The following is a 26,198-nucleotide window of genomic DNA, read 5'->3' on the forward strand; positions in this document are numbered from 1 at the left end:
ACTAATTACTTCTGTTATGTATGCTCTGTTCTTTAATATATCCATTGAGTTTTTTGTTGTTGTTAATTTCACTGAGAGTATCTTTTGTTTATAGAAATTCTGCTCTCTTAAATCTCTCCTATCTTTTTGAAAATTCCTTGTTCTTTATCATGTATTCAGTTCTTTATTTCTTTGGTAATTTTAAATCTACTTATTCTGTGTTCAGAAATTCTATTACATGAGGTTCTTGGGATTTCTTGTTCTGCTTTTTACATGTCTCCTGATTCTGGCTAACGGTAGGTGATGTTCTTGTGTATTTTGTAATTTTGGATTACGGAGTCAGGTTTGACGGGACTTTCTTAGAGGGAATCTTCTGGCTGGGCTGAGAGCAACTCTCCAAAGAGCTTGTACTTTGGCTTTTGCCAGATACCCCAGGTCTAAGCCTTTTTTTCATGTTTATCTCTTAGCTTGGTGTTCCTAGACCACACAGTTAATAAATTTGAATGCCAGGTTTGCCTGAGAGCAGGTTGTGGCAATCACTTCTTAGAGCAGACTTTTATGCTTCATTTTAACCTGAGTCTGGGCTGAGACTTTACTAAGATGGAAACACTTCAGAGGGAAAAGCGAGCGTGACCATGTAGCTGGGACCGCAGCCCAGGGTATGAAGCTGGGTGAGTCAAGACTTCAAACGGGGCAGGAAAGACGTCTTTACGTCTTTCTGTCTTTCCTCCTGCCTCTAAGCTGTCCCTCCCCTCTCATCGCAGCTGAGGCAGAGATGTGTACAGCTTCCTGCTCATCTTCTCTGCCCTGCTGTCACAGACACAGATGAAGTTATTGAGCTCTTTCCAAATTCCTGCTAGTTGTGCAAGGATGTACCCTCTCACCCGTTTCCTTTAAAAGTTCCCACCTTCCAAAAGCAGTTCATCCGTAATGAATTGTTTTTTGTGTGTGGACGTGATGATGCCATCTCGTTCTTCTCAAGTAACAACAAGAAAGCAAGATAGTACAATTCAGAGGAACAGCAGGGCACATCTGTCTCTTTGAATGATGGTCTCCTCAGGGTGTGTGCCCAGTCGGGGGACTGCTGGGTCATGTGGTAGTTTTATTCCTAGTTTTTAAGGGAATCTCCATGCTCTTCTCCATAGTGGCTGTATCAGTTGACATTCCCACCACAGCACTATTTATCGTAGCCAGGACACGGAAGCAACCTAGAGGTCTAGCAACAGATAAATGGATAAAGAAGTTGTGGTACATATATACAGTGGAGTATTCCTCAGACATCAAAAGGAATGCATTTGAGTCAGTTGAACTGATATGGGTGGACCTAGAGCCTGTTATAGAAAGTGAAGTAAGTCAGAAAGAAAAAAAAGTTTTAATACATGTACGTGTGTGTGTGTGTGTATATATATATATATAAAACCTAGAAAATGGTACTGATGCACCTGTTTGCAGGGCAGGAATAGAGAGATGCAGATGTGGAGCGGGGACTTGCGGGCGGACCAGGGGAAGGAGAGAGTGGGGCGAGCAGAGGGTAGTGTGGACATGCATGCCCTCCATGTGTGAAACAGCTAGCTAGGGGGAAGCGGCGGCGTAGCGCAGGGAGCTCAGCCTGGGGCTCTGTGATGACCTGGCTGGGGGGCGCAGAGAGGAGGCTCAAGAGGGAGGGGACATTTATATATCCTTTCGGCTGACTCATGTACAGCAGAAAACAGCTCCATGTTTAAGCAGTTATCCCCCAATTTAAAAACAGCGGGTTTTGGCAAAGCAACCCACAAGGAAACTGAGGGTTTGTTTTCCTCTCTACCCCAGTCTCTGGGAACCCATGGGATTTTGTCTGGCCTTCTCCCCAAGTGACTGTTTCTGATACAGCCTCATGTTCCTTTCTGGGAAGGGACCATCTCCAGGCAGCATCCTTGTCTCCCCAGAGGTTCATCCTTGAGCAAGAAACCTTCAGTGTTGAGCTTAGAAAGGGCTTTTCACTTATTTCCCAGTTTCCACATCCCATCGTGCAGGTTTATTTTCCCTTTAAAATATGCCCTTGGATGAGACATTGAGTACAAGAGCGGCAAGCCCTTGTTAGAGGAGCTAGTGCTTTGTTTATAACTCTTAACTGTTTAAAATGAATCTGGTGCGCTGCTCCACCCACAAGTCTGTAATATGAGAAAACAAGGTGAGAATGTGTGAAAAATAAGCCACGAACACATCACCAAAGGTGCCCAGGAGTACGCAAGCTCAGAGATCTTTTCTTGAAATAAATATACAGTAGTTTAAAAAAATTGCCTAGCTATGTTCTGTGACAGTCTTTGTCTCTGCCATTCAGGCAGTTCATACAGGCTTTGTTCTGGCGATTTATTCTTGAAGCCGGTAATAAAAATGCAGCCGGAAATCATGCAACTGGGTACCATTCATTTTTCTCCCCCAGACAGGTCCAGAGCTTTAAAACACTGCAGCAGACCTGTAAAGGCTCTGCCCTCCCAGGGAGGCACCCCTGGCCGCCGCAGCCAGCTGCCTCCAGCTGCTTCTGCTCCTTCTGCTCCTTGGAGCCATTGGTGATGCTGGTGGGGAGGGGGTGGTTTCTGGGTTGGCTTCATGAGTACTTAAAAGTGTTTCCAGGAAGATGTGTGGTTTTAGGGTGTCAATAAAAATAATACTGTCTTCCCATCTTGAGTCAGAAAAGTGAAAGAAAGTGAAGTCGCTCAGTCGTGTCCAACTCTTTGTGACCCCATGGACTGTAACCTCCCAGGCTCCTCCGTCCATGGGATTCTCCAGACAAGAATGCTGGAGTGGGTTGCCATTTCCTTCTCTAGGAGATCTTCCCGACCCAGGGATTGAACCTGGGTCTCCCGCATTGCAGGCAGACGCTTTACCATCAGAGGGAAGCCTCTTGAGTCAGGGATCAAACCCAGGTCGCCTGCATTGCAGGCAGACCCTTTACCATCACGAGGGAAGCCTCTTGAGTCAGAACCAATTGAGAAATCAGCATAGTGTTCAGACAAATGGAGATGAACCTGCTGGCTTCATTACCGATAATAGCTTGATGGAAGAATATAACATGATGCATCCAAATGGCTTCTAGTACTTTTTGCATCCCCCCAAACCATAGACCTTTCACAGACCAGAATATACCATCTTGGTGGGCGTGCTGATCAGAAAGAGCTCCCACAGGCTGTGTTCCGGTGATTTATACTAGAGCCTGTAATAAAAATGCTGGGCCATAAGGAGCCGGCCACATATGCTCGATTCCTTTTCCCAGAGTTGCTCACTACAAGAGTCACTCCTCTTTTGAGGACAAAAGAATATGGACTAGAGAGCAGAATCCGCGAGGAGACATGGGGGCAGGAGATGGACGATGATCCGTTCTGCCCTCAAAAGCCTGAGCCAGTTTCTGGGAGGAGACGTGAGGTACTCTTTCTTGTGGGGTGGTCTCCTTTGGAATTGCTTCTCCACACTGCAGGAATATACACCTGTTGTTTGAGTAAATTGTAATCATTTTCCAGTGTATCTTCAGCTTCATATTTAGTTTGGGAGGAGTTGGTGACTCTCTGCACTGCGGCATCTTGGGGAATTTTTTTCCTTTGCTCTTTGAAAGACCTTGGCCAAGTTAGGAAGTCGTTTGCCACTGGCATCCCGGTATGCCAGGTGTAGGCTTGGCGATGCTGGTGTTGTCGGTGTAGCCAGGCGGGGCTCCTCTGAAGAGGGTCTTTATTCGTGGCAGAGGGTTCTTGCTAGTGAGCCTTCCTGTTTCCCAGCCTTCTGCCGCTCGCCGAGTCCTTATAATAAGGCCTGAAGCTGGGGCAGGAAGAAAAAGTAGGAATCAGGAAAATGTTAGTGTTCCCAGGAGGCTTAAAAGTACTCTCTTCCAATACTGATGCGTGGATCTCTTTTCACAAGTAGAGAAGCAGGAAGCATAATCAATCAAGAGTCTTTGTCATGTGCTGCAGCTTTCTTAGGCAGTACAGACAGACAGTAATATGTGATCGTCAATGGCGTCTCGAATTTTCAGTGTTGTTTGCCGACTCATAGGCCACCCCAGTGAGTGAGGTCAGAGGCTTCAACCCCAATTGATAAGAGAAGAAATTGAGGGCCTTTTGGACTTACCCAAGGATACCAGGAGGTCAGAAGCCCAGTTAAAAATAGAAGAGAGAATTGCCTGGCTCCCATTCTTAGCGTAAAGCACCAGACTGCATTCCCTTCTGCAGAATTTGCTAATTGTTCATTTCCGATGAAACACAACAGGGAATTTTTCCTTTATAGCTGGTTGTAAACATTTAAGTTGCCTGTCATCACTCATAATCTGTTTTTACTTGTGACAGCTAGCTAGCCCTCCTAATTACGTATTTCTTGTTCTCTTACATTTTTACTTCTATGCAGAGAAGCTACTGTATACGAAAGCACCTCGTAACTTGCAAGTGGCATGTAAATGTTACCTGATATTATTATGATACTCATATTCTTAACATCGCAGCATTAGAATATTAATAGAGACAGTACTTCTTTCCACTTTTCAGTGGCCGCACTTAAAATGGCACAGCACACGTGAATGACAATACAAAGTTTTCCATTATAGATTTTTTTCAGAGAAGCAAAAATTGAGAAGTTACATGTGTGTTTACATAGTGAGACAACAGAATAGACACATTAACAGAAAATTGGATACCTGTTCAATTTGGGGGGAAGCTAAAAGTATTTTCAACTAGAAAAGATACAATTGGGGAAAATTCTCTTCCTACCAGGTAAAAGAGCACACGCATCTTTCCTTCATATTCTTGTTTATATAAAAGTTGTCTATATGCAGGATTTATACACTTACGTACAGATGGGACAGAATTCCCTTGAACAGATTTTTCACCTGTAAAATGAAATACTTAACAGTCCTATGAGTGTTAACACCATGCTTCATCTGCACAAGGAGCTTAGTGTCACTTAGTATCACATCACTGAACTATGGCATAGGGAAGTTTAGACAGATTATAGTATGTAGAATATTTTCTACGTCTAATTTTCAGCAGCTTTGAACGAGGCTTCTGACGCATGTGTGTGGTTCATCAGTTAGCATCGGTGTAAGCAGCTCCTGCCTCCTCTAGGCTCTCTTCCCACTCAAGGCTTGTAGCATCTCCCCAGCCTCTTAGGTAGGAGAATTGTCTACTCTTTGCTTCATCACCCAGACCTTTTATTCTGAAATAATTCAGACATACAGAAGCGTACACTGAGCATCCCGCCGACATCTGGCTTGTTTTTTCCTTTTGAATTAGGCATTGGAGGGTGAGTTGCAGACATCATGACCCTTCGTTCACAAATATTTCAGCGTCTTTTCTCCCAGGAGCTAAAACATTCTCTTACTGATGGCCGTGTAATTATCACACTCAGGAAAGCCAGCCTGGTTACGACCTGGTTATCCAGGACACAGTTCATGGCCAACTTAGTATCATCCTTTATTGACTTCTCCCCGGCTCCTGATCCAGTCAGAGATCACACACTGCATTTAGCTGGCGTGACGCTGTAGTCTCATTTTTTTGTTTCCTTTTCCTTTCCTTTTCTCTCTCTCCACTCTCTCTTTCCCTTTTTTCCCTTTTCATGACATTGACATACTTTTAGATCCTGGCTAGTTCTTCTGTTATTTGCTCTGACAGCAAACACAGCTAATGGAGTAGGGGGTTTGCCTATGAAGGCTTGGCTTTTCTTTTTTTTTTCCTTTTAGCCTCCATGATTTCATAGTTTGCCAGGAAGCCTATAACAAGATGCTATATACGTCTAGGATGCATAAAATTCAGGATTTTTTTTTTTTTTTCTGAAAACTTTGTCCTGATAGATTCTCCCAAAGGCTTACTCCTCGGGACATTCCTGGGACTGATGAGTGGAGCTAGAGGAGGGGCTAGTGGTAAAGAACCCACCTGCCAGTGCAGGAGCTGTGAGACATGGGTTCAGTCCTTGGGCCAGAAAGATCCCCTGGAGGAGAGCATGGCAACCCACTCCAGTATTACTGCCTGGAGAATTCCATAGACAGAGGAGCCTGGCAGGCTAACGTCCATAGGTTTGCAGAGCTGGACATGGCTAAAGTGGCTTAGCATGCATGCACTTTAAATAGAATGACATGTCTCTAGGAACTGCTTTTGATATTCACAGGCCTTGTTCCACCAAATGCCCTGTCCGTACCAGTAATGAATGCCTAGCTAGCATTTCCTAGAGTTTTGTTGGTTCAGGCCAGTTGCTTTGTTTCTTAGCAATAGTCAGAGCTTTCAAGTAAGAACTAATCTTTTACATAAAGAAATAAGTAGATCTCTTTTGGGGTCATAGGATCTGTTCACTCATGAAATTAATGTTTCTTATCACTATCACTGATTACTCTTAAGGTTTCAGTAATATGAAAAAGTTTGGCATTCCATGTAATAATCTCTCTTGTCTTGGGAGTAAATTTTAGGATAGGTAAGAAAAGACAGAGTTTTAGTATGGGGACAGTGATCTAAAATGAATGGATTTATATGCTTTAGCATTTTAACATTAATATTTGTTGTTGTTCGGTCACCGAGTCTTGTCTGCCTGTTTGCAATCCCATGGACTGCAGCACACCAGGCTTTCCTGACCTTCACTATCTTCTGGAGTTTGCGCAAACTCATATCCATTGAATCAGTGATGCCATGCAGCCATCTCATCCTCTGTTGTCCCCTTCTCCTCCTGCCTTCAATCTTTCCCATCATCAGAGTCTTTTGCAATGAACTGGCTCTTCGTATCAGGTGGCCAAAGTGTTGGAGCTTTAGCAACATTAACATAGTTTTCTTAAAAGCTATAAACAAGAAAAATACAAATATTCAGAGTTAAAATTTGGGGAAATTTTTTCTCCTGTCAAGATCCTCGCTGGATCCCAAAGTTTTATTCAAGGACAGTTGTTTGTTTTTCCCCTGAACTCCTTTTGGTTAAATTAAAGCAGAGTTGATTTACAATGCTGTGTTCATTTCTGCTGTGTAGCAGTGTGAATCAGTCACACACACATATATAGTCACATGTATGTATAGATTTCTGTTTTCATGGTCTTTTCCACTGTGGTTTATCACAGAATATTGAGTGTAGTTCCCTGTGCCGTTTATGCATTTATATACAGTAGTTTGCATCTGCCAATCCCAGACACCCTGTCCTCTGCCCTTCGGCAGCCACAGGGCTGTTCTTCATGTTGCTGTTTAAGTTCACTGCCATATTTTGGCTTCACATGTGAGTGATACCGTGTGGTGTGTGTCCTGTCTCTGGCTTCCAAGATGAATCCCCAGACCCATCCATGCTGCTGAAGGACAGCGATTGTTTTAAACCGTGACTGCCATGCCACTTCATGCCTGCATACATCTCTTCTCCACAGACTGTCTTTAAATTTCAAAAGTAGCTGCCACCTTAGGAGACAGGAAGTCACAGATATGCGGTGGGCAGCAAGGGGACGGCAGTGAAAATGGACTCAGTTATCTGGTGTGTAACGCTCCAACTTGTCAGAAGGTAGTGTCTTTCACTTAAGAATGGGAGCTTTTTCCAGCCACAGGCAAGCATACGATTTATCCAAGGAAATTTTGCCTCACAATAAAACAGAGAAAATGAAGTCATATAAGCTTCCTGAAATGTTAAGAAATATGGTCTCTATTCCTCTGCAGGTAACACACTAATTATCACAAAAGGTGTTGGTTATCATTTAAGGGGGAAATATCATGTTGACATAATACATAATTTCAGCATCTGTTGTACCTTACTTTGAATTGTAAATCTAGACTAATGGTCTGTGGAACTGTTTAGACCGTTCCTTATTAGATTCCATTGTCTCTTAGAAAAGCTTGAGTATGAAAGATTTAGTTGATTTGGGCATTTTGCATTTAATAACGCTTCCATTCTGAAACTAGGATTTACTAAAATCTCCCACATGTCGAGTAATTTTATTTAATTCACCAAGCAGTCCTGCAAAATACTGTTTTTTCCCCTCACAGATGAGGAAGCTGAGGCTGAGAGAGGGTAGACTGGTGCAAGGCGACACAGCTCCTGGGTAGACTTCGGCTGAGTAGTGAAGATTTCGGCGCAGGTCTTCCTGACTCAGTTTTGCCCAACTTGTCAATCAGTAGGCGCCTTCTCAAGATGAGGTTAACTGCCAAGCTAGTAACTGTTGGGAGCGTTGTGGGAGCAAGGAATGGAGCCTGGTTAACCTGCACACCCAGTCTTATTTTTCACTGGCTCCCAAGCATTCTCAAATCTTCCTCTCTAACCAAGTCTTCAAGTCTTCACCCCAGAGTGAGGCCCAAGGACCCCAGGCTGTGTCCCTTGAGAGGTCTTTTTCCCCTAGGCTGGCAGCAGCCCTGGAGTTTTCCTCTTTCCTACCAGCGCCGAGGTGGGTGTCGGGTCCTAGTACCCAGGGGTCTGAGGCACAGCGGGGAGAGAGTCCTCCGGTGTCAGAGGCTGGGCAGGTCAAGGCTGCCGTCCCCAGCCCCACTCGCTGGTGGTAGGGTGGGCACCAGCCTGAGGCCGTGCCGGGGGGTGGAAGCTGCCGGAGAATGGGATCCCGAGTGAGGAGAGTGGGCCCTCTGGCACTTTGGACCCAGGAGGTGTCCTTGCCCTCAATCCTGACCAGTCCTGGGGAGCGGAACTGCTTCGAGGGCAAGAGAATAGAGAGGCGCCTTGGAGCTGAGGGGCCCGACCTGTCAGACCACACCCCTCCTCTCTGAACAAGAATTGTTTCCTGGGATGGGTGTTTGATTGTTTTTCCCCCGCTTTTGTGAAAGAGGGATTTAAATAAAAGAGAAATTGTAACATTCCCTTTCTCCTTTTCCTGAGGCAGCACCAGTAGGTGTAAAGAACATATATGTTTATGTGGGTATATTTAGATAAATATTTAGTATCTGCATAAAGCTAGTAACACATTCTTTTATTTTTGGCCATCTTGTGTGGCTTGTGGGGTTTTAGTTTCCCAACCAGATGTTGAACCCAGGCCCTTGGCACTGAGAGTGATGAGTCCTAACCACTAGACTACAAAGGAACTCCCAAAGCTGGTATCTTTTGATGGTAAAAGTCCACTTTAAAAAAAAAAAAATTTCTTAGCAGTTTCAGCACGCTTAGTCATCAGACCTTGAAGTGTTTGTGTTTGTTTTGGGTGATGACAGAAGAGCTCAGTGGTGAGAAAGAATGTGGGGGTGAGGCAGTGGGGAGCAGCTTTCTCTACCGTAATGAAAATTTATCTGTGTGGGAACTTTCGCTTTGAATATGAATCAGAGAGAGTTCGTGCTTTGAGACAAATTTATGGTTAGCAGTAAAATAAAGACCCATTTTAGTGCCTTATTTTTACTTAGTAAATCTTAATTACTTTCTCTCTATAAATTAGAGCATTTACGGTGCTATATCTTAATCATCCATCAGGTTTGTCACATGTAACATTAATTTCATAGAATAATTGCCACTTGGGCTTTTCGTAAAACATCACCTCAGAGTCTTTGTTTGAATGCGCCAGAGGAGTCGCCAACTGGATTTTCAGTGAGTTACGCTCGTTTTGTCACGCTGCCGCAATTTTTTAAGGAGGTCCTGGTAGCCGTGGGACTGACTTTGCGTATCATAGCGCCGTGGGCTCACCAGTTGAGGCCTAAGGAGGAAGGAGAGAGATGGCGTGAACTGCAGGCTCTTCTGAAGACTCTGTAGTTTTACTCCTTTGAAGTACATCACAAATAGTTCCTGGCGTAGGTCCCCAAGACTGACTGCACTGAGTAGATTTATTTGTAATCAGTGGAATTTCACATAAATGTGCTAAAATCCTAGGGATATTTTTATCGACTTGAGTAAAGTATGCAGTCTTTTTTGTTCCATTATCTTCTTAGCAAATCCTTTCCTAACGGTTGATGTCACCTTAGAGTTCTGTCCAGCCCACGTTGAGTTATCACAGATGCTCCTTATGCATTAGTGACATTTCATAATTCCTGGCTCCCAGTGTGTGAAACAGGAGTCAACAAGACCTTTTTCGCTGTTAATTGGGCAGATTTGACAGTGGCATCATTTGATCGGTTAGATATTTATCAAAAGAAGACGCAGAAGTGAGTACAGACTTGGATGTGGCTCGCGGTGTGGTCCCGGCCCGCATTCCCGAGAGCCTCTGCTCACCATTCCCCGGCTCTTCAGGGCGTCGTGGGGTTGGGGGCACGCTGCCCCCATGGGCTGGTCTTCCTGGTGTCCCCTCATGCCACCCCTGCTGCTGGCTTTTGACTGGTTAGGCAGGAGGCTTGGATGAGAGACTGGCGCTGGGAGGAAAGCAGCAACAGAGAGCCTCTCGTTCCCTTTTCCCTCCGGCAGCATCTCTGGTAGTGGAGGGGTCATGCCCGTGGCTCCTGCCGCCGAGACGGGTCCACTGGCTTTCCAGCATCCTTTGGTGCCCTCCGCCTGCTGCCAGTAACGCTGCTCCCCACCACCCTGCCCCTCCCTCCCTGGGGCATGAGTGGCTTCTTGCCACTGAGAATCTTCTCAGTTGCCTCCTTGACACCCTAGCCCGTCTGTCATCTGTGTAATAAAGTCTCTGCATTAAATCTTGTCTCTTCTACATACTGAGTGGTTTCTTTTTTCCTAACACATATTTTATAAAACAGTTTTGCTTTTATTTCCTAGCTTATGGAGTTTGGGATGTTGATAAAAGGGATGCTAAATTATTCACTACCTCAGTTAATGTTTAATCAGCTGGCATGGCGTTTAGATAATAGGGCAAAGAAGATAAAGTGACTTGACTGCCCTCAGGGAGCTCAGTCTGGCTGGGGAGCCAGTGCTTTTCCAGAGGGCGGGCACCTGGAAAGGAGGGATGCCTGTTCAGGGGAGTCTTGCCAGGTGCCAGGATCTTGCTCAAGTGGATGAGGAGGAAGGGTGTTCCCAGCAGAAGCAGCAGTTTGTGCAAAAGCATGTCACGTGTCTGGCTGTATGAGCACCTCTTGGGTTAGGGCTAAGCCAGAAAGGTGATCAGGGCCGAACCTCGAAGAGCCTTGAAGACTCCATCAAGCACTGGGTGTTTATCTGTTTGGTAGTGGGGAGGCGGGACAAGGGTTTTAACAAGGGAGTTACATGAACGGATTTATCCTTTAGAAGAATCAGTTGGTACAGAGGCAAGAGTCCAGAGCTAAGTGTGGAGGTGGAGAAACGTGGCCAGGCGATTAGTGCAGAAGTCTTGCTTGGAGGGGAGCATGTTTGAATGGAAGCCTGAATTAAATCAGAGGATTTAGGAGGAGGGAAATAATCAAGACATACTAAAAAAGTAGGATGTGAATTGCTTGATCGTTTATTTTAGGTGTATTGGGAGTTGTGGTTAAAAGAATGATTGTTATACTCGCAGGTCAGGAAATGTCTGGTTAGGCCAAGTGAGTCTTAAGACTGGAAGCCTGCTTCTCACACTGGGGTCGCAGCCTGTCCTTGGAAGTCTTATGATGTTTCTGCTGCCTTCTGCGCTGGATGTGTTTCAGATTGCACCCAAGCTGTGGTTGCAGCTCTACTTACTTTGCAAACAAGTGGAACAAGTGCTAATCCTTTTAAAAGCCATTCACTGTCTCCTCAGTCTGTATCCTTTCCCTGGCTGTGATATACCCAGTCTCTCTCTTCTGGACATGACATATATTGCCTGTCTCATCTCCTCCGTCCACCTCTCATAGGTTTCTTAACTTCCAATTGAAGGATCAGCTTTTTACTTACGTGATAAATTGTCTCATGGGTACTTGTGTCTAAAGGTTTTGAAAGTCCAGTGATAACGCATCCCCTTCTGCTTGAGAAAAACTCTAGGTCCACTCGCTCCCCAGCCGCCACATGCCAAAGCCACTGTGTAAAACACATGCGTACGGAGTGTTTTACAAAATTCAGAGACTACAGTGCTCACCTTTTTAGAGTTAGACATCTGAAAACAAGCCTGTGCACGTAGAAACCGGCAGGAAGAAAGTTGCTAGAAACAGTATCTGCCTCTCTGGAAGGGTTTGGTTTGAGCTGCTGCTAGAGAATCATGGCTCGGTGTTAGCGGGCTTGAGAGCCAACACTCATGCACCTCCTTTAAAGATTTACAGTGAGAGTGTAGTTGAGAGTCTGGGCTCTGGGGTCTGATGTCTTGCTTCTCGGTCACCTGGGGCGAGTTACCTAACCCCTGTGCTTTCCTTCATTATCTGTAAGATGACGATCATGGTGGTGCCTGCCCTAGGACTGCCGAGGGGATTGCCTGGCACCTGCGTGTGAGGTGCCCAGCCCACCTCCCGACGTAAATAGCGTGCAGTCAGCACTTGCCGTCGTTGGTTCCCGAAGCCAGAGTGAGCTGTGCTTTGTGAGTGCCAAGGAGCACTGGTTTCCTTCCACAGGGAAGCTGCTGTGGTTACCCGTGAGCCCTTCTGTAGTCACTTTATGTGAACTGCAAAGAAAATTCTGGAACTTGCATCTTCAGGACACGTTGGTCTTCGGAGTTTTTTCTTTCCTCTGATCTTGTCATGTGTGATTGGTTGTCACTTCAGGGCACTTCCAGAAATGGGTCTGAAGGCCAGCGGGTGGAAGTAACAGCCTAGAGGAGACAGAGGCGCCAAGGCCTCTCTACACCCACCCTGGATGCCCGTTCCCTCCCGCTTCACTGGAGCTCAGCGCACGCTCCGGAGCACCACCGCCTTTCATTCTCTGTGGGGCTCCGGGTCCAAGGGGGCACAGGCAGTGCCCACTCTCGTGGAACCTGGTCCAGGGGCAGTGCACGCACACACGTCTGACCCACCGTGATGCAGGCACAAAGGGGAGCGTGTGGAAGGCCAGCAAGGCACACGGGGAGAAGAGTAAGGAAAGTCGCCCAGACTTGGTGACGTCTCCATAGATTGGGAGTAAGAACAGGGCGGCCAGCAGTCAGCATTGTTTGTGCAGGAGAGCTGGACCGGGGAGCTGTGGGCAAGGTGTGTGTGTGAGAGAGATAGAAGATGAAATTGAAGATGGAGGCCAGAGCTAGACCATGGCAGAGCCTGGCCTTTCCTCTGTGTGTGTGTGTGTGTGTGTGTGTGTGTTAGGAGATGGAATTGAAGAGGGAGGCCAGAGCTTTCCCGTGTGTGTGTGTGTGTGTGTGTGTGTGTGTGTGTGTGTGTTAGGAGGTGGAACAAGATTGAGGCCAATGCTAGACCATGGCAGAGCCTGGCCTTTCCTCTGTGTGTGTGTGTGTGTGTGTGTGTGTGTGTGTGTGTGTTAGGAGGTGGAACTGAAGATGGAGGCCAGTGCTAGACCATGGCAGAGCCTGGCCTTTCGTGTGTGTGTGTGTGTGTGTGTGTGTGTTAGGAGGTGGAACTGAAGATGGAGGCCAGTGCTAGACCATGGCAGAGGCTGGCCTTCCCCGTGTAGACATGGCAGTCGCCAGGTGATTTTAGCCCACAGGACACTGTAGGATTTGAGCCTTTATCAGGACCGTGCTCGTGGGGAAGATGAGCTTGCAGAGGGTGGAGGCCACACCAGCAGGCTCACGTCCCCAGTGCACACTCCTTGAGGCCAGCGGCAGAGTCCTGTGTCACTCGGCACCCCTCAAGCCTAGTACTGTCTGTATAGACATTGAAGACACTGTCTGAAATGAAGACAGCCCCAGCTGAATTTTCCAATTCTGCATCCTCTCCTCAGAACATGCTGACCTGGACCTCCATCTGTCACAAGCAGCTTGACTAGGATTGTAATAAATTCTTTATTCTTGGCATTCTTTTAACTGGCTCTCTCTGTTTACTAGCCCCTCTGTGCAACTGTAGTGTGGTGATGATGGATGCTTATAATCCTGACCCTGAAGCGCTCCAAGCCTCCTAAATCATCGAAAAAAGATTAAAGTATATTCAATATTGCTGTAATGTTTGTGTGTCTTTCCGCATTCTTATCCTTTGGAAATTGATGATGGTTTATCAAGTGCCCAGGTATTCGTGCGCACACTGGGAGAGTGAGAGTCTGTGTCACCCATGGCTCTCCACTCCCCCGCAGCACCAGGCACGGGGTGTTTATTAGCAACACACACTCAGAAAGAAGCAAGCAGAGCAGACCTGGGTGCTCCCCAGGCCCAGACAGAGGGAGCAGGTTGGTCCCAAAGGGGCAGACTGGGCAGAGAGGAAGCGGTGGTTAGAGAAGAGTGGGGTGGAAAAGCAAGAACTGACAGGCAGCCAGTCCCGCAGTCTCCAGGCACGCCACGCTGCTGCCCAGCCACAGAGGGGGCGAGCCTCGGGGCAGGACCCCAGCTTCAGGTTCTCCTGTGCCTTGGCCCAGATCAGATCTGCAGGCTTGAATTTGGCACCAGCTCTATTTGTATTGTGGTAACAACTGTTCAGTAAAACGCCTAACATTAGCAAGTGAAAACATCAATAATTAGAGCATCCTGTGTCTCCCTACCCCCGCGCCCCCAGCACACACATCTTTTCATGAAAACCATTATTACTGCAGAGCTGACAATATTACTTGGCTCAAAATGAAGAGCTCTGAATAGAAGCTGTGAGACAGCTCCATTTTGTAACCTGGCCAGGCCTGGGAGGATGATTTTAGGAGGGAGGTTCGCTGTTGGGTTTTTCTTTGGGGTGGGGGTCACTGAGGAGGGTTGTATGTTGGAGCAAGTAGAGATACCTCTCACATTTTCTCATACAGGTCTGCATTTAGACTCTGCCTGTATGATCAAGTCCCACCTGTGTCCGGGTGCTTGGTCCCCGCGCCACGGGGATTCTGTCACCCTCTGGGCTCGGGCACGTGTGGACTCGAGCTGGCTTTATCATTTGCCTGCTCTGAGGCCTGGGCAAGTCTCTCGGTCTTTCTGGGTCTTTATTCTTTTTCTGACATGTTGGAATAGTCCAAATTCCTTCTTTACAGGGTTGCTGTGAGGTTGGAATGAAATGGTGATTGTGAAAAGCCTTAACCAGAAAGCTCTACATAGAAACGTACTAAATGCACTAAAGAACCTCATAGAGATTCTAATGAAAAATAGAAACATATTGCAAGAGCAAGCGCAGTCCTCAAAACTTTCCCTGAAGCAGAGTGGGGAAAAGGACCTGTTTACTGAATTCCTGCCCTAGAGTGGCTGTGATTGTAGCCAGCTGCGACTGCCCACTCTGCGTGGTAGACGTTAACTCTCTCTCTCCCTGAGATGGGGAACTGTGGCTTCCAGGCCTGCAGCTGTGCAGACACACAGCGCAAGAGGGGTGAGGGCCTGTCTGACTCCACATCTCAATAGATTTTTTCCTTATCTCTAGTTGTCCACCTTATTCCAGCCACTTACACACCCAGAGTTCCGAAAGCTGTTTCCTTCCTTTGGGGCTGGAAAATTTGCTAGCCCTTCCTTGGTCTTTTGCTCCTGAAAGCTGGACAGGGTGGGACCCAAAAGGTACTCGGAAGCCCCGGGGGCAGCAGGTGAAGGGGAAGCGTGCCCAGCCCCACCTTCTGGGGGCTCAGCCAGGCCTGGACCCAAAGCAGGAGGCAGGCACGCGGCACTTCCCAGCCCTGGGGGAGATGGCTGCAGCCCTGACGGTTCCAGAAGTGCATTCTCTCTCTGTCACTGTGTTTCCAAGCCTCACCAAGGTTGTTTGGAGAGGTGCTTCTCAAATCCTCCTTCAGGAGTCACCACCTCTGTGTGTTCTGCGTGGCTTCTTGTTGTGCTAGCAGTGGGATGAGACTGATGTTATTCTGTGTAGTAACCTCTCTCCTGAGCTTTGCCAGGACCCTCCCTGTTAACTTTGATGTCGTGTCAGGTGTTAGGGGAAAGGACCCCAGCTGCTGCTGCTACTAAGTCATGTCAGTCGTGTCCAACTCTGTGCCACCCCATAGACGGCAGCCCACCAGGCTCCCCCGTCCCTGGGATTCTCCAGGCAAGAACACTGGAGTGGGTTGCCATTTCCTTCTCCAAAGCATGAATGTGAAGAGTGAAAGTGAAGTTGCTCAGTCGTGTCCGACTCTTAGCGACCCCATGGACTGCAGCCTACCAGACTCCTCCGTCTATGGGAGTTTCCAGGCAGGAGTACTGGAGTGGGTCGCCAGTGCCTTCTCCAAAAGGACCCCAGATGAGGCAGTTATTAAGTGCCCACCACCACCACAACTTCTTTTATTTTTTTTTAATCAACTTTCCCCAATTTGGGCTTCCCTGGTAGCTCAGACGGTAAAGAATCCACCTGCAGTGAGGGAGACCTGGGTTCAGTCTCTGGGTTGGGAATATCCCCTGGAAAAGGGAACAGCTACCCACTGCAGTATTCTTGCCTAGAGAATCACGTGGACAGAGGAGCCTGGCGGGCTACAGTCCATAGGGTTGCAGAGAGTTTGACCCGACTGAGCTACTTTCACTCACTTCCCCAATTCCAGACACACTGAGTTGGCTTGTGAGCTGAGCTGCCCACAGGAAGAACCAGAGCTCATACCTGTTGAAGGGTGAGATTGCAGGTCCAGGGAGGATGTCCACAGGAAGGCATATTTGTTCAGACAGTGGGTGTCCTGTCCCTGCAGGTCCTCAACAGGCGGTGCGTGGAAGCGGCCGTGATGACCGGCCTAGCCCTGGACTGTCATATCAACAGGAAGTCCTTGTTTGACCGGAAGCACTACTTCTATGCAGACCTCCCTGTGAGTACACTCTGTCTGTCTGTCCACCGCCCTACCCAGAGCCAGGACTTGGCTGTGGCGGAGGGGAGGGGGGGTTGCTGCGTGCATTCTCAGCCAGAGCTCAGTCCAGCCCTGTGGGGGGCCCTGCCCAGCTGATGAAGCAAGTGCCCCCCACCGTGGACCAGATCGGACGCCGGGTCCTGACTGCCAGCTCCAACCAGGAGCCTTGTGCCTCTAGGGGCTCATTCGTAATTGACCACAGAAGGGAGGCAGCCTGTGTTGTCAGGCTCAGCCCAGCTGTGGGGTTTGGTGCTAATTGCCAGTTAGGACAGAAGCCACCTCTGTGCAGCGGTCAATGCATCCTGTGGCTCGGAGGACAGGGAGAGCATCCCTCTGTCAAGTTGGGTTTCCCGATAATAGGACCATCTCCTCTGCAGACATGCCTGCCATCCCCAAGGACTGCGTAAGTGGACAGTAGTAAGCGGAAACGTGAACCAGAAGCCTGGACAGATGACAGTAATTGGCAAAGCAGTAAACCTGATATTAACCTGCCTTCTCCTTAAAATTAGGAAGTTTTTTCTGTATGAGAAAAGCCAGTGTGAACTGGAGCCAATTTTTCATAGTATTGAACTGAACCAAAACTGTAACGTTGACTGGGTTTCCCAAGTAACGTTTGATTTGCTCTGAGCCTCTGATGGCGAGTGTGGCCCTGCTTGAGGTTTATTTAGGTGGTCAGCAGTGCTGATGCTGTTTCATATTATTCTCCTGGAACTGAAGGTGGGGGCCAGCTGCTTTCAGCAGATGCAGGCAGGAGTGGGATTAAATAAAAAGTACAATGGGAACCTGAATTCGCTAATGCTAATGCTGATGCTAAGTTGCTTCAGTCGTGTCCAACTCTGTGCGACCCCATAGACGGCAGCCACCAGGCTCCCGCGTCCCTGGGATTCTCCAGGCAAGAACACTGGAGTGGGTTGCCATTGCCTTCTCCAATGCATGAAAGTGAAAAGTGAACGTGAAGTCGCTCAGTTGTGTCCAACTCTTAGCAACCCCATGGGCTGCAGCCTACCAGGCTCCTCCATCCATGGGATTTTCCAGGCAAGAGTACTGGAGTGGGGTGCCATTGCCTTCTCCACCTGAATTCTCTAGTTGCTGCTATTTTTCCCCTCTGACTGCCAGCTTTTTAGCAAGTTCCACTGCTTGGTAGGGAAGAAAGAATTAAACTGCATTTATTCATCTTTTAAGAGCGATAACGAGTTTGGTTAAGGTGGGAGATGTAGCAGTAAGCAACTGAAAAATGAGATGCTTTATTTTTTTCTGCCTTTCTGATCTTTCTGGCCCAGGTAGCTCACATAATCTGGAGTTAGTGTTGCCAGATATTACATGGGACATGCTTATACTAAAAAAGTGTTCGTTTTTATCTACACAGTTTATTCATAGTATCACAGTTTCACTGAGCGTCTGTATTTTAGTTGGCAACCATACCCAGACTTTAATTTTTACGGATTAAGACTTGCTGTCTTAGCACAGAAAACAAGGTGGCCTAATGCAGTGGTTCTCAAAGTGTGTTCCCCAGGCCACTAGCCTCAGCGTCTCCTAGGAACGTGTCAGAAATACAGATTCTCAGGCACCACCCCAGACCTGCAGAGTCAGAAACACTTCAGGTGGGGCCAAAAGATCTGTGTTTTGACCACCCTGCCAGGGGATTCCGATACAGCTTAAGCTTGAGCGGGGTTGGCCAGGAAGCCAGGAACACAGACTCTGGAGCCAGGTCACCCGAGTTCAGATCCTGATGTTGATGCTTAGCGGCTCTGTGGCTTTGGTCACGGGTCCTTAGTCTCTCCGTGCCCTGTGCTTTGTTCCTGGGGCTGTCCTGAGGACTCAGTGGCGTGAAGCGCCCAGAATGGCGTCTGGGGACACTGCGCCAGTGTCTTCCTCTGTTCTTTGCCGTGTCTAACCTGCCCTCTCTTTAGTGTGCATGCATCTGAAAGGAGTCCCTCCTGCCCGCTCAGAAGGTGGCGGGGGAGCGCTGGCAGCGTCCATCAGGTTTTAGTACTCCACGCTTGCCATTAGTGGAGTGTGGGTGTCACTGCATTTTCTGGCTCGAGGAACAGGGGAAGTTGGGTCAGGGAGCGCTTCTGACATGATCGGTTAGCACAGAGAGCAGGAACAAAACCAGCCTCACGGCGCTGGCAGCTGCTGTCAGCTGCGCTGAGATGCGATGGCAGGGTGCTTAGCCAGCACTCCCAGTAAGAGTCTGTCAGGAGCCCTGTAAGCAGATGCAGGGCTGAGCTAATGAGCTAAGTGGAAACAGCACCTTCTTTTCTCAGAGGCTGCAGACAGAGAGATGACTGTTAGTCCCCAGAATGGTACTCTGCAGGGCAGAGCGAGGGTCCGTGTGCTTTACTGCTTCATTACTGGGGGCGTGGGGATGGGGGTCTCAGAGGAGCCAGAAGAGGCCAGGCTGGATGGCGGCAGCAGCGCAGAGACTAATTTTTCGTCTCGTGTTCCTTTTGTTGTTGTTGTCGTGTTGTGTTTTTACGTAAGCTTGTAGTTTTCGGGCATTTAAAGGAGTGATCAACTGGTTCCCAGCTTTGACTTACAGACCGGTGACTCTGGCCCCCATTTGCATGCAGGCGGGCTACCAGATTACCCAGCAGAGGCTACCGATCGCTGTGAACGGGAGCTTGGCTTACAGCGTCTCTGTGGGGAGGAAGCCAAGTCAGATGGTCACCAGGACCGTGAGGGTGAAGCAGATCCAGCTGGAGCAGGACAGCGGCAAAAGCTTGCACGATGACCTGCGGTCCCAGACGCTCATTGACCTGAACAGGGCAGGTAGGCCTGGGGACGCTCTGTCTTCCTTCCTGCCACTGCCCTTCCCTCCAGGGTTTTCCCAAACCAGGTGAGGAAACAGGGCTTGGAGGTTGACAGGTGGGTCAGAATATCAGCATTGGTGTTGGCAGAGCTGATTAGCCAGCCAGGTGGGGACTGGTTTCTATGGACTGCCTTCTGCTGCTGCTGCTGCTAAGTCGCATCAGTCGTGTCCGACTCTATGCGACCCCATAGACAGCCCAACAGGCTCCTCTGTCCCTGGGATTCTCCAGGCAAGAATACTGCCTTCTAACCCGCACCTAAAATAAGATCGACGTCACCACCTAGTCATGAACCAAGCAGCTTGGTGTCGGAAGCAGACAGTAAAAGAACCGAAGTTAAAAATTCAGAAGTGAGGGTAAAGAGAAGTGAGTCGGAGCCCGTCAACGATGTGTGCACGCTCCGTCGCTCAGGGTCCAACTCTACAGCCCCACGGACCGTAGCCCTCCAGGCTCCTCTGTCCATGGAGTTCTCCAGGCAAGAATCCTGGAGTGGGTAGCCACGCCCTCCTCCAGGGGATTTTCCTGACCCAGGGAGCAAACCTTACGTCTCCTGCATTGCAGGCAGGTTCTGTGCCACCGAGCCACTCGGGAAGTCCGTCAGTGACGCAGGGTTTCCCTAAAACTCTAGCCTGATGTGCCTGGGGACAGAAACTAGAGAGTCCAGTCAGGCTGACCCTGTCTCTCTGATAGGGATCGGCCTTCTGGAAGTGGTCCTGGAGCCTGACATGTCCTGCGGAGAAGAGGCGGCCACAGCTGTCAGGGAGCTGCAGCTGATTCTTCAGGCCTTGGGGACCAGCCAGGCGAACATGGCAGGTAAAAGCTGTGGAAGCAGCTCGCTCCTCTCCCCCTTCTGCCTCTCTGCTCCTGTGCTCTCTTCTCACTGGAGTGTAGTCCTCTGCATCAGCTGTAGTGGGATTGTTTGTATCCTTTCTCAGCCTTTTCTACCTCAGGGTGTGTTCTCCCCCTTAGAATTTCCCATGGATTATTTTCTGAGCCCCTGACCAAAAATAAACACACAGACAGCAGCCCTACTGAGGCAACTGAGCCCCAGAGTGTGAGATTAGAAGCTGAGGGGCCAGGGGCATCCTCCTGCTTCTTGCATCAGGACGCTGTGCGAATTAGTAAAATCATGTGTTTGAACAGCTTCATCAGCCTCAGAGAGAAGACAGCGCATTTATCCAGAGTAGCTCTTAGCTTGTGAGTTCTGTGTGGACAGTGTTTAATTGCTAGGTAATGCCTTTCCTTTGGGTCTTTTTCTTTTCTGCCTTTTATACAAAGTTTTCATCTAGATAAAACTGAAGCCAAATTGTATCAACTGCAAACCAAGGCTATGATTTCACAAAACTTTAACTTTGAGATAAAGTTAAATGCATTTATAATTTAAATTATATTTCTTAGATATACGCAATAGAAATGTAATAGGGAGTTAAACAGAAGAAACGGTGTGCAAATTTGGGATCAAGGAAACTATACGTTTTAAGTGTTTGCCGATTGGATATAAAGGTCACAGGTTTCGGTCAGTTTCTGCATTGCCCCTCCTATCACTGCTCTGCCCACCCTTATATCCCCACGCTCGTCCCTTCTGTGGCTTCCCCCTATTTTCTGTTCCCAGGGTCTTTTAAGAAACTGCTGCTCACAGAGCACTCCCTGACAGTGTAGAGAAAGGGAGCAAGTTCTTCGTCTGCAGTGGGTTAATCCATTGCTCTGTACGTTGGTGTGTTAGTCTAGATTTTTTCAGAGAAACAATAAATATGTGTGTGTGTGTGTGAGAGAGAGAGATATAAAGAGATTAATTATAAGGAATTAGCTCATGTGATTGTGGAGGCTGAGATGTCATAAGATTTGCAGTCAGCATGCAGCGGGAGAGCCAGTAGTATTATAGTTCCAGCCTGAGACTGAAGGCCTGAGTATCAGGACAACCAAGGGTGTACGTTCCAATCCGAGCCAGAGTCCAAGGCAAGACTGCAATCCCAGCTCCAAGGCAGTCAAGCAGAGACAGCAGATTTCCCCTGATGCTGAAAACTCAGCCTCTGCACTAGTGCTAAATCAAATCTCAGAGAAAGAGTTTTGGGGGAAATAGAAAAGAATAGCTTGATTTTTTTTTTTGCCAGGCAAACAGGTGAAACTGTGTAATTCAGACTGGGACTTGTGCCCACAACCTGGCTATAACCCTGACTGGGACTTGAACCCATGCAACCAGAGACTCAAAATCTGGCGAAAACCCACAGTGATCCAACTAAGATCATACACCTTGTTCTAAGACTTAATGAAGGTTACCTGTTCTTAGTTGCTCAATCTGACTCTTTGTGACCCCATGGATTGTAGCCTGCCAGGCCCCTCTGTCAATGGGGAGTCTCCAGGCAAGAATACTGGAGCGGGTTGCCATGCCCTCCTCAAGGGGATCTTCCCAACCTAGGGTTTGAACCCAGGTTTCCCACATTGCATGCGGATTCTTTACCATCTGAGCCACCAGGAAAGCCCAATGAAGATTAAGGTTTAGGTTCTTGATGTCTCATTGCAGAAAGAATTCCGTGAGAGAGAAAGTGATAGATAAGAAGTGGATTTATTTAGAGAGAAACACATTCTATAGACCGGCTGTGGACCATCTCATGAGGTGAGAGGGACATTGAAATATGGTATAGTTAGCTTTTATGAGCTGGGTAATTTCATAGGCTAATGATTAGGAGGATTATTCCAACTATTTTGGGGAAGGGATGGAGATTTCCAGGAATTGCGGCACTGCTCACTTTTTGGTCTTTGATGATCAGCCTGGAAACTGACGTGGCACCTGTGGTTGTATAATTTAGCTTGCTCATGTGTTACAGTGAGCATACACTGAGGCTCAGGGTCTAGTGGAAATCAAATTGTCCACCATCTTGGACCTAGTTGGTTCTAATCAGATTATGCTGACTTCTCAGGCTATGTCATTCTTTCAAGAGTTGTACCCCCCTGTTTCAGGTGGATTCATGCCCCTCAACACTGCGTGTCCTAACCTGGGAGGATTTGGTGAAGAGTTTTACAGCAGTAATTGAAGGGTAGGGTTGCTGACAAGGAGCTGAGTGTGTGCAGGGCCTTGCTCCTTTAATCTAGCCTCAGGTGATCTCCTGATGAGCTTCTGTGGTTCTCAAGGTTATCAATCTCATCACGTGGACCACAGCCTTGTCTGACTCAATGAAACTATGAGCCATGCACTGTAGGGCCACCCAAGATGGACAGGTCATGGTGGAGAGTTCTGATAAAATGTGGTCCACTGGAGAAGGGAATGGCAAACCACTCCTGTATTCCTGCCTTGAGAACCCCAGGAACAGTATGAAAGGCAAAAGATAGGATACTGAAAGAGGAACTCCCCAGGTCAGTAGGTGCCAATATGCTACTGGAGATCAGTGGAGAAATAACTCCAGAAAGAATGAAGAGATGGAGCCAAAGCAAAAGCAACACCCAGCTGTGGATTGACTGGTGATAGAAGCAAGGTCTGATGCTGTAAAGAGCAGTATTGCATAGGAACCTGGAATGCTAAGTCCATGAATCAAGGCAAATTGGAAGTGGTCAGACGAGATGGCAAGACTGAACGTCGATATTCTAGGAATCAGCGAACTAAGATGGACTGGAATGGGTGAATATAATTCAGATGACCATTATATCTACTACTGTGGGCAAGAATCCCTTAGAAGAAATGGAGTAGCCATCATAGTCAACAAAAGAGTCCAAAATGCAGTAATTGGATGCAGTCTCAAAAATGACAGAATGATCTTTGTTCATCTCCAAGGCAAACCATTCAGTATTATGGTAATCCAAGTCTATGCCCCAACCAGTAATGCTGAAGAAGCTGAAGTTGAACGGTTCTGTGAAGACCTACAAGACCTAGAATTAACACCCAAAAAAGATGCCCTCTTCATTATAGGGGACTGGAATGCAAAAATAGGAAGTCAGGAAACACCTGGAGTAACAGGCAAATTTGGCCTTGGAGTGCAGAATGAAGCAGGGCAAAGGCTAATAGAGTTCTGACAAGAGAACACATTGATCATAGCAAACACCCTCTTCCAACAACACAAGACTCTACACATGGGCATCACCAGATGGTCAACACTGAAATCAGATTGATTATATCCTTTGCAGCCGAAGATGGAGAATCACTATGGAGTCAGCAAAAACAAGACTGGGAGCTGACTGTGACTCAAATCATGAACTTCTTATTGCCAAATTCAGACTTGAATTGAAGAAAGTAGGGAAAACTACTAGACAATTCAGGTATGACCTAAATCAAATCCTCTATGATTACACAGTGGAAGTGAGAAATAGATTTAAGGTGCCACGCAAGTGTATGTTCCTCAGTTCTTTGTCTCGTTACAACAGAGATTTGGAGTGACGGACATTAAAGCCCCCAGCGCGTCACAGCTCTCGGGTCTTGGACAAACCATGTTATAGCTCTTAGGCAAATCAGGGTTTATAGCTCTGTTTTATTTAGAAGATAGCAGGAGAATCCATCCTCGAAGCATGAGGGCATGCCAGCCCAAAGACTGGAAGAGAAGAGAGTGGAGGAGCGTGCGGGGGAGGGAGGGAGAGAGAGACGGAGAGAGAGAGAGCGCGCATGCACGCACGCGGGAGAGAGAGAGGGAGAAAGCGCTTTGGCTCCTCCTCCTATATGATTTTCCCTCCCCCCGGGCCTGCCCTGTGCGAATTAGGCTTGGCCAGGACTGCTGTTTGTTCTACCTGGAGTCTTCACTCTGGTCCTCGGACTTTCCTTTCACCTTCCTTGTCTTTTAGCCACCGCCATTTTGGACTCCTTTTCCCTTTTCTACCTACCTAACAAAAGGCCTAGATCTGATAGATAGAGTGCTTGATGAACTATAGACAGAGGTTCCTGACACTGTACAGGAGACAGGGGTCAAGACCATCCCCATGGAAAAGAAATGCAAAAAGGCAAAATGGCTGTCTGAGGAGGCCTTACAAATAGCTGAGAAAAGAAGGGAAGCCAAAAGCAAAGGAGAAAGGGAAAGATATATCCATTTGAATGCAGAGTTCCAAAGAATAGCAAGGAGAGATAAGAAAGCCTTCCTCAGTGATCAGTGCAGAGAAATAGAGGAAAACAATAGAATGGGAAAGACTAGAGATCTCTTCAAGAAAATTAGAGATACCAAGGGAACATTTCATGCAAAGATGGGCTTGATAAAGGACAGAAATGGAATGGACCTAACAGAAACAGAAGATATTAAGAAGAGGTGGCAGGAATACACAGAACTGTACAAAAAAGATCTTCACAACCCAGATAATCACAATGGTGTGATCACTCACCTAGAGCCAGACCTGGAATGTGAAGTCAAGTGGGCCTTAGGAAGCATTAGTATGAACAAAATAGTGGAGGTGATGGAATTCCAGTTGAGTTATTTCAAATCCTGAAAGATGAGGCTGTGAAAGTGCTGTACTCAATATGCCACCAAATTTGGAAAACTTCAGGCTGGAAAAGGTCAGTTTTCATTCCAGTTCCAAAGAAAGGCAATGCCAAAGAATGCTCAAACTAGTGTAAAATTGCACTCATCTCACATGCTAGTAAAGTAATGCTCAAAATTCTCCAAGCCAGGCTTCAACAATATGTGAACCGTGAACTTCCAGATGTTCAAGCTGGTTTTAGAAAAGGCAGAGGAACCAAAGGTCAAATTGCCAACATCTGGTGGATCATCGAAAAAGGAAGAGAGTTCCAGAAAAACATCTATTTCTGCTTTATTGACTATGCCAAAGCCTTTGATTGTGTGGATCATAACAAACTGTGGGAAATTCTGAAAGAGATGGGAATACCAGACCACCTGACCTGCCTCTTGAAAAATCTGTATGCAGGTCAGGAAGCAACAGTTAGAACTGGACCAGGAACAGCAGACTGGTTCCAAATAGGAAAAGGAGTATGTCAAGGCTGTATATTGTTACCTTGCTTATTTAACATATGCAGAGTACATCGTGAGAAACGCTGGGCTGGAGGAAGCACAGGCTGGAATCAAGATTGCCAGGAGAAATCTCAATAACCTCAGATATGCAGATGATACCACCTTTATGGCAGAAAGTGAAGAAGGACTAAAGAGCCTCTTGATGAAGGTGAAAGAGAAGAGTGAAAAAGTTGGCTTAAAGCTCAACATTCAGAAAACAGATCATGGCATCTGATCCCATCACTTCATGGGAAATAGATGGGGAAACGGTGGAAACAGTGGCAAACTTTATTTCTGAGGACTCCAAAATCACTGCAGATGGTGACTGCAGCCATGAAATAAAAAGATACTCCATGCAAGAAAAGTTATGACCTACCTAGACAGCATATTAAAAAGCAGAGACATTACTTCTCCAACAAAGGTCCATCTAGTCAAGGCTATGGTTTTTCCAGTAGTCATACATGGATGTGAGAGTTGGACTATAAAGAAAGCTGAGCACCGAAGAATTGATGCTTTTGAACTGTGGTGTTGGAGAAGACTCTTGAGAGTCCCTTGGACTGCACGGCGATCAAACCAGTCCATCCTAAAGGAAATCAGTCCTGAATGTACATTGGAAGGACTGATGCTGAAGCTGAATCTCCAGTACTTTGGCTGCCTGATGCACGGAGCTGACTCATTGGAAAAGACCCTAATGCTGGGAAAGATTGGGGGCAGGAGAAGGGGACGACAGAGGAGGAGATGGTTGGATGGTATCACCAACTCAATGGACATGGGTTTGGGTGGACTCCGGGAGTTGGTGATGGACAGGGAGGCTTGGCGTGCTGCAGTCCATGGGGTCTCAAAGAGGACTGAAGGACTGAACTGAAGGTTATCAAACTGTCATCTTTTCTCTGGAGTGAAGAGTACTTCTTCAAAG

At 47.4% G+C, this 26,198-nt stretch overlaps 1 protein-coding gene and 1 long non-coding RNA gene across 4 annotated transcripts in view; one reads left to right on the forward strand and one right to left on the reverse strand.

Moving 5' to 3' along the window:
* Positions 1–26,198, forward strand: part of GATB (glutamyl-tRNA amidotransferase subunit B) — a 99,041-nt gene that overhangs the window by 19,054 nt on the left and 53,789 nt on the right. For all 3 annotated transcript variants that reach the window (XM_069556709.1, XM_069556710.1, XM_069556711.1), the window contains exons 3-5: positions 16,405–16,518; positions 19,131–19,329; positions 20,058–20,180. In XM_069556709.1, the coding sequence (XP_069412810.1) occupies positions 16,405–16,518; positions 19,131–19,329; positions 20,058–20,180 (436 nt within the window). The remainder of the gene's footprint in view (positions 1–16,404; positions 16,519–19,130; positions 19,330–20,057; positions 20,181–26,198) is intronic.
* LOC138422166 (uncharacterized) lies at positions 4,534–16,475 on the reverse strand. Its single transcript, XR_011249769.1, has 3 exons — positions 16,320–16,475; positions 9,416–9,571; positions 4,534–6,760 (listed from the first exon to the last, which is right to left on the reverse strand). It is a non-coding gene; the product is annotated as an uncharacterized lncRNA (long non-coding RNA).

Source organism: Ovis canadensis, chromosome 17, assembly GCF_042477335.2.
Source record: "Ovis canadensis isolate MfBH-ARS-UI-01 breed Bighorn chromosome 17, ARS-UI_OviCan_v2, whole genome shotgun sequence".
Lineage (NCBI taxonomy): Eukaryota > Metazoa > Chordata > Mammalia > Artiodactyla > Bovidae > Ovis > Ovis canadensis.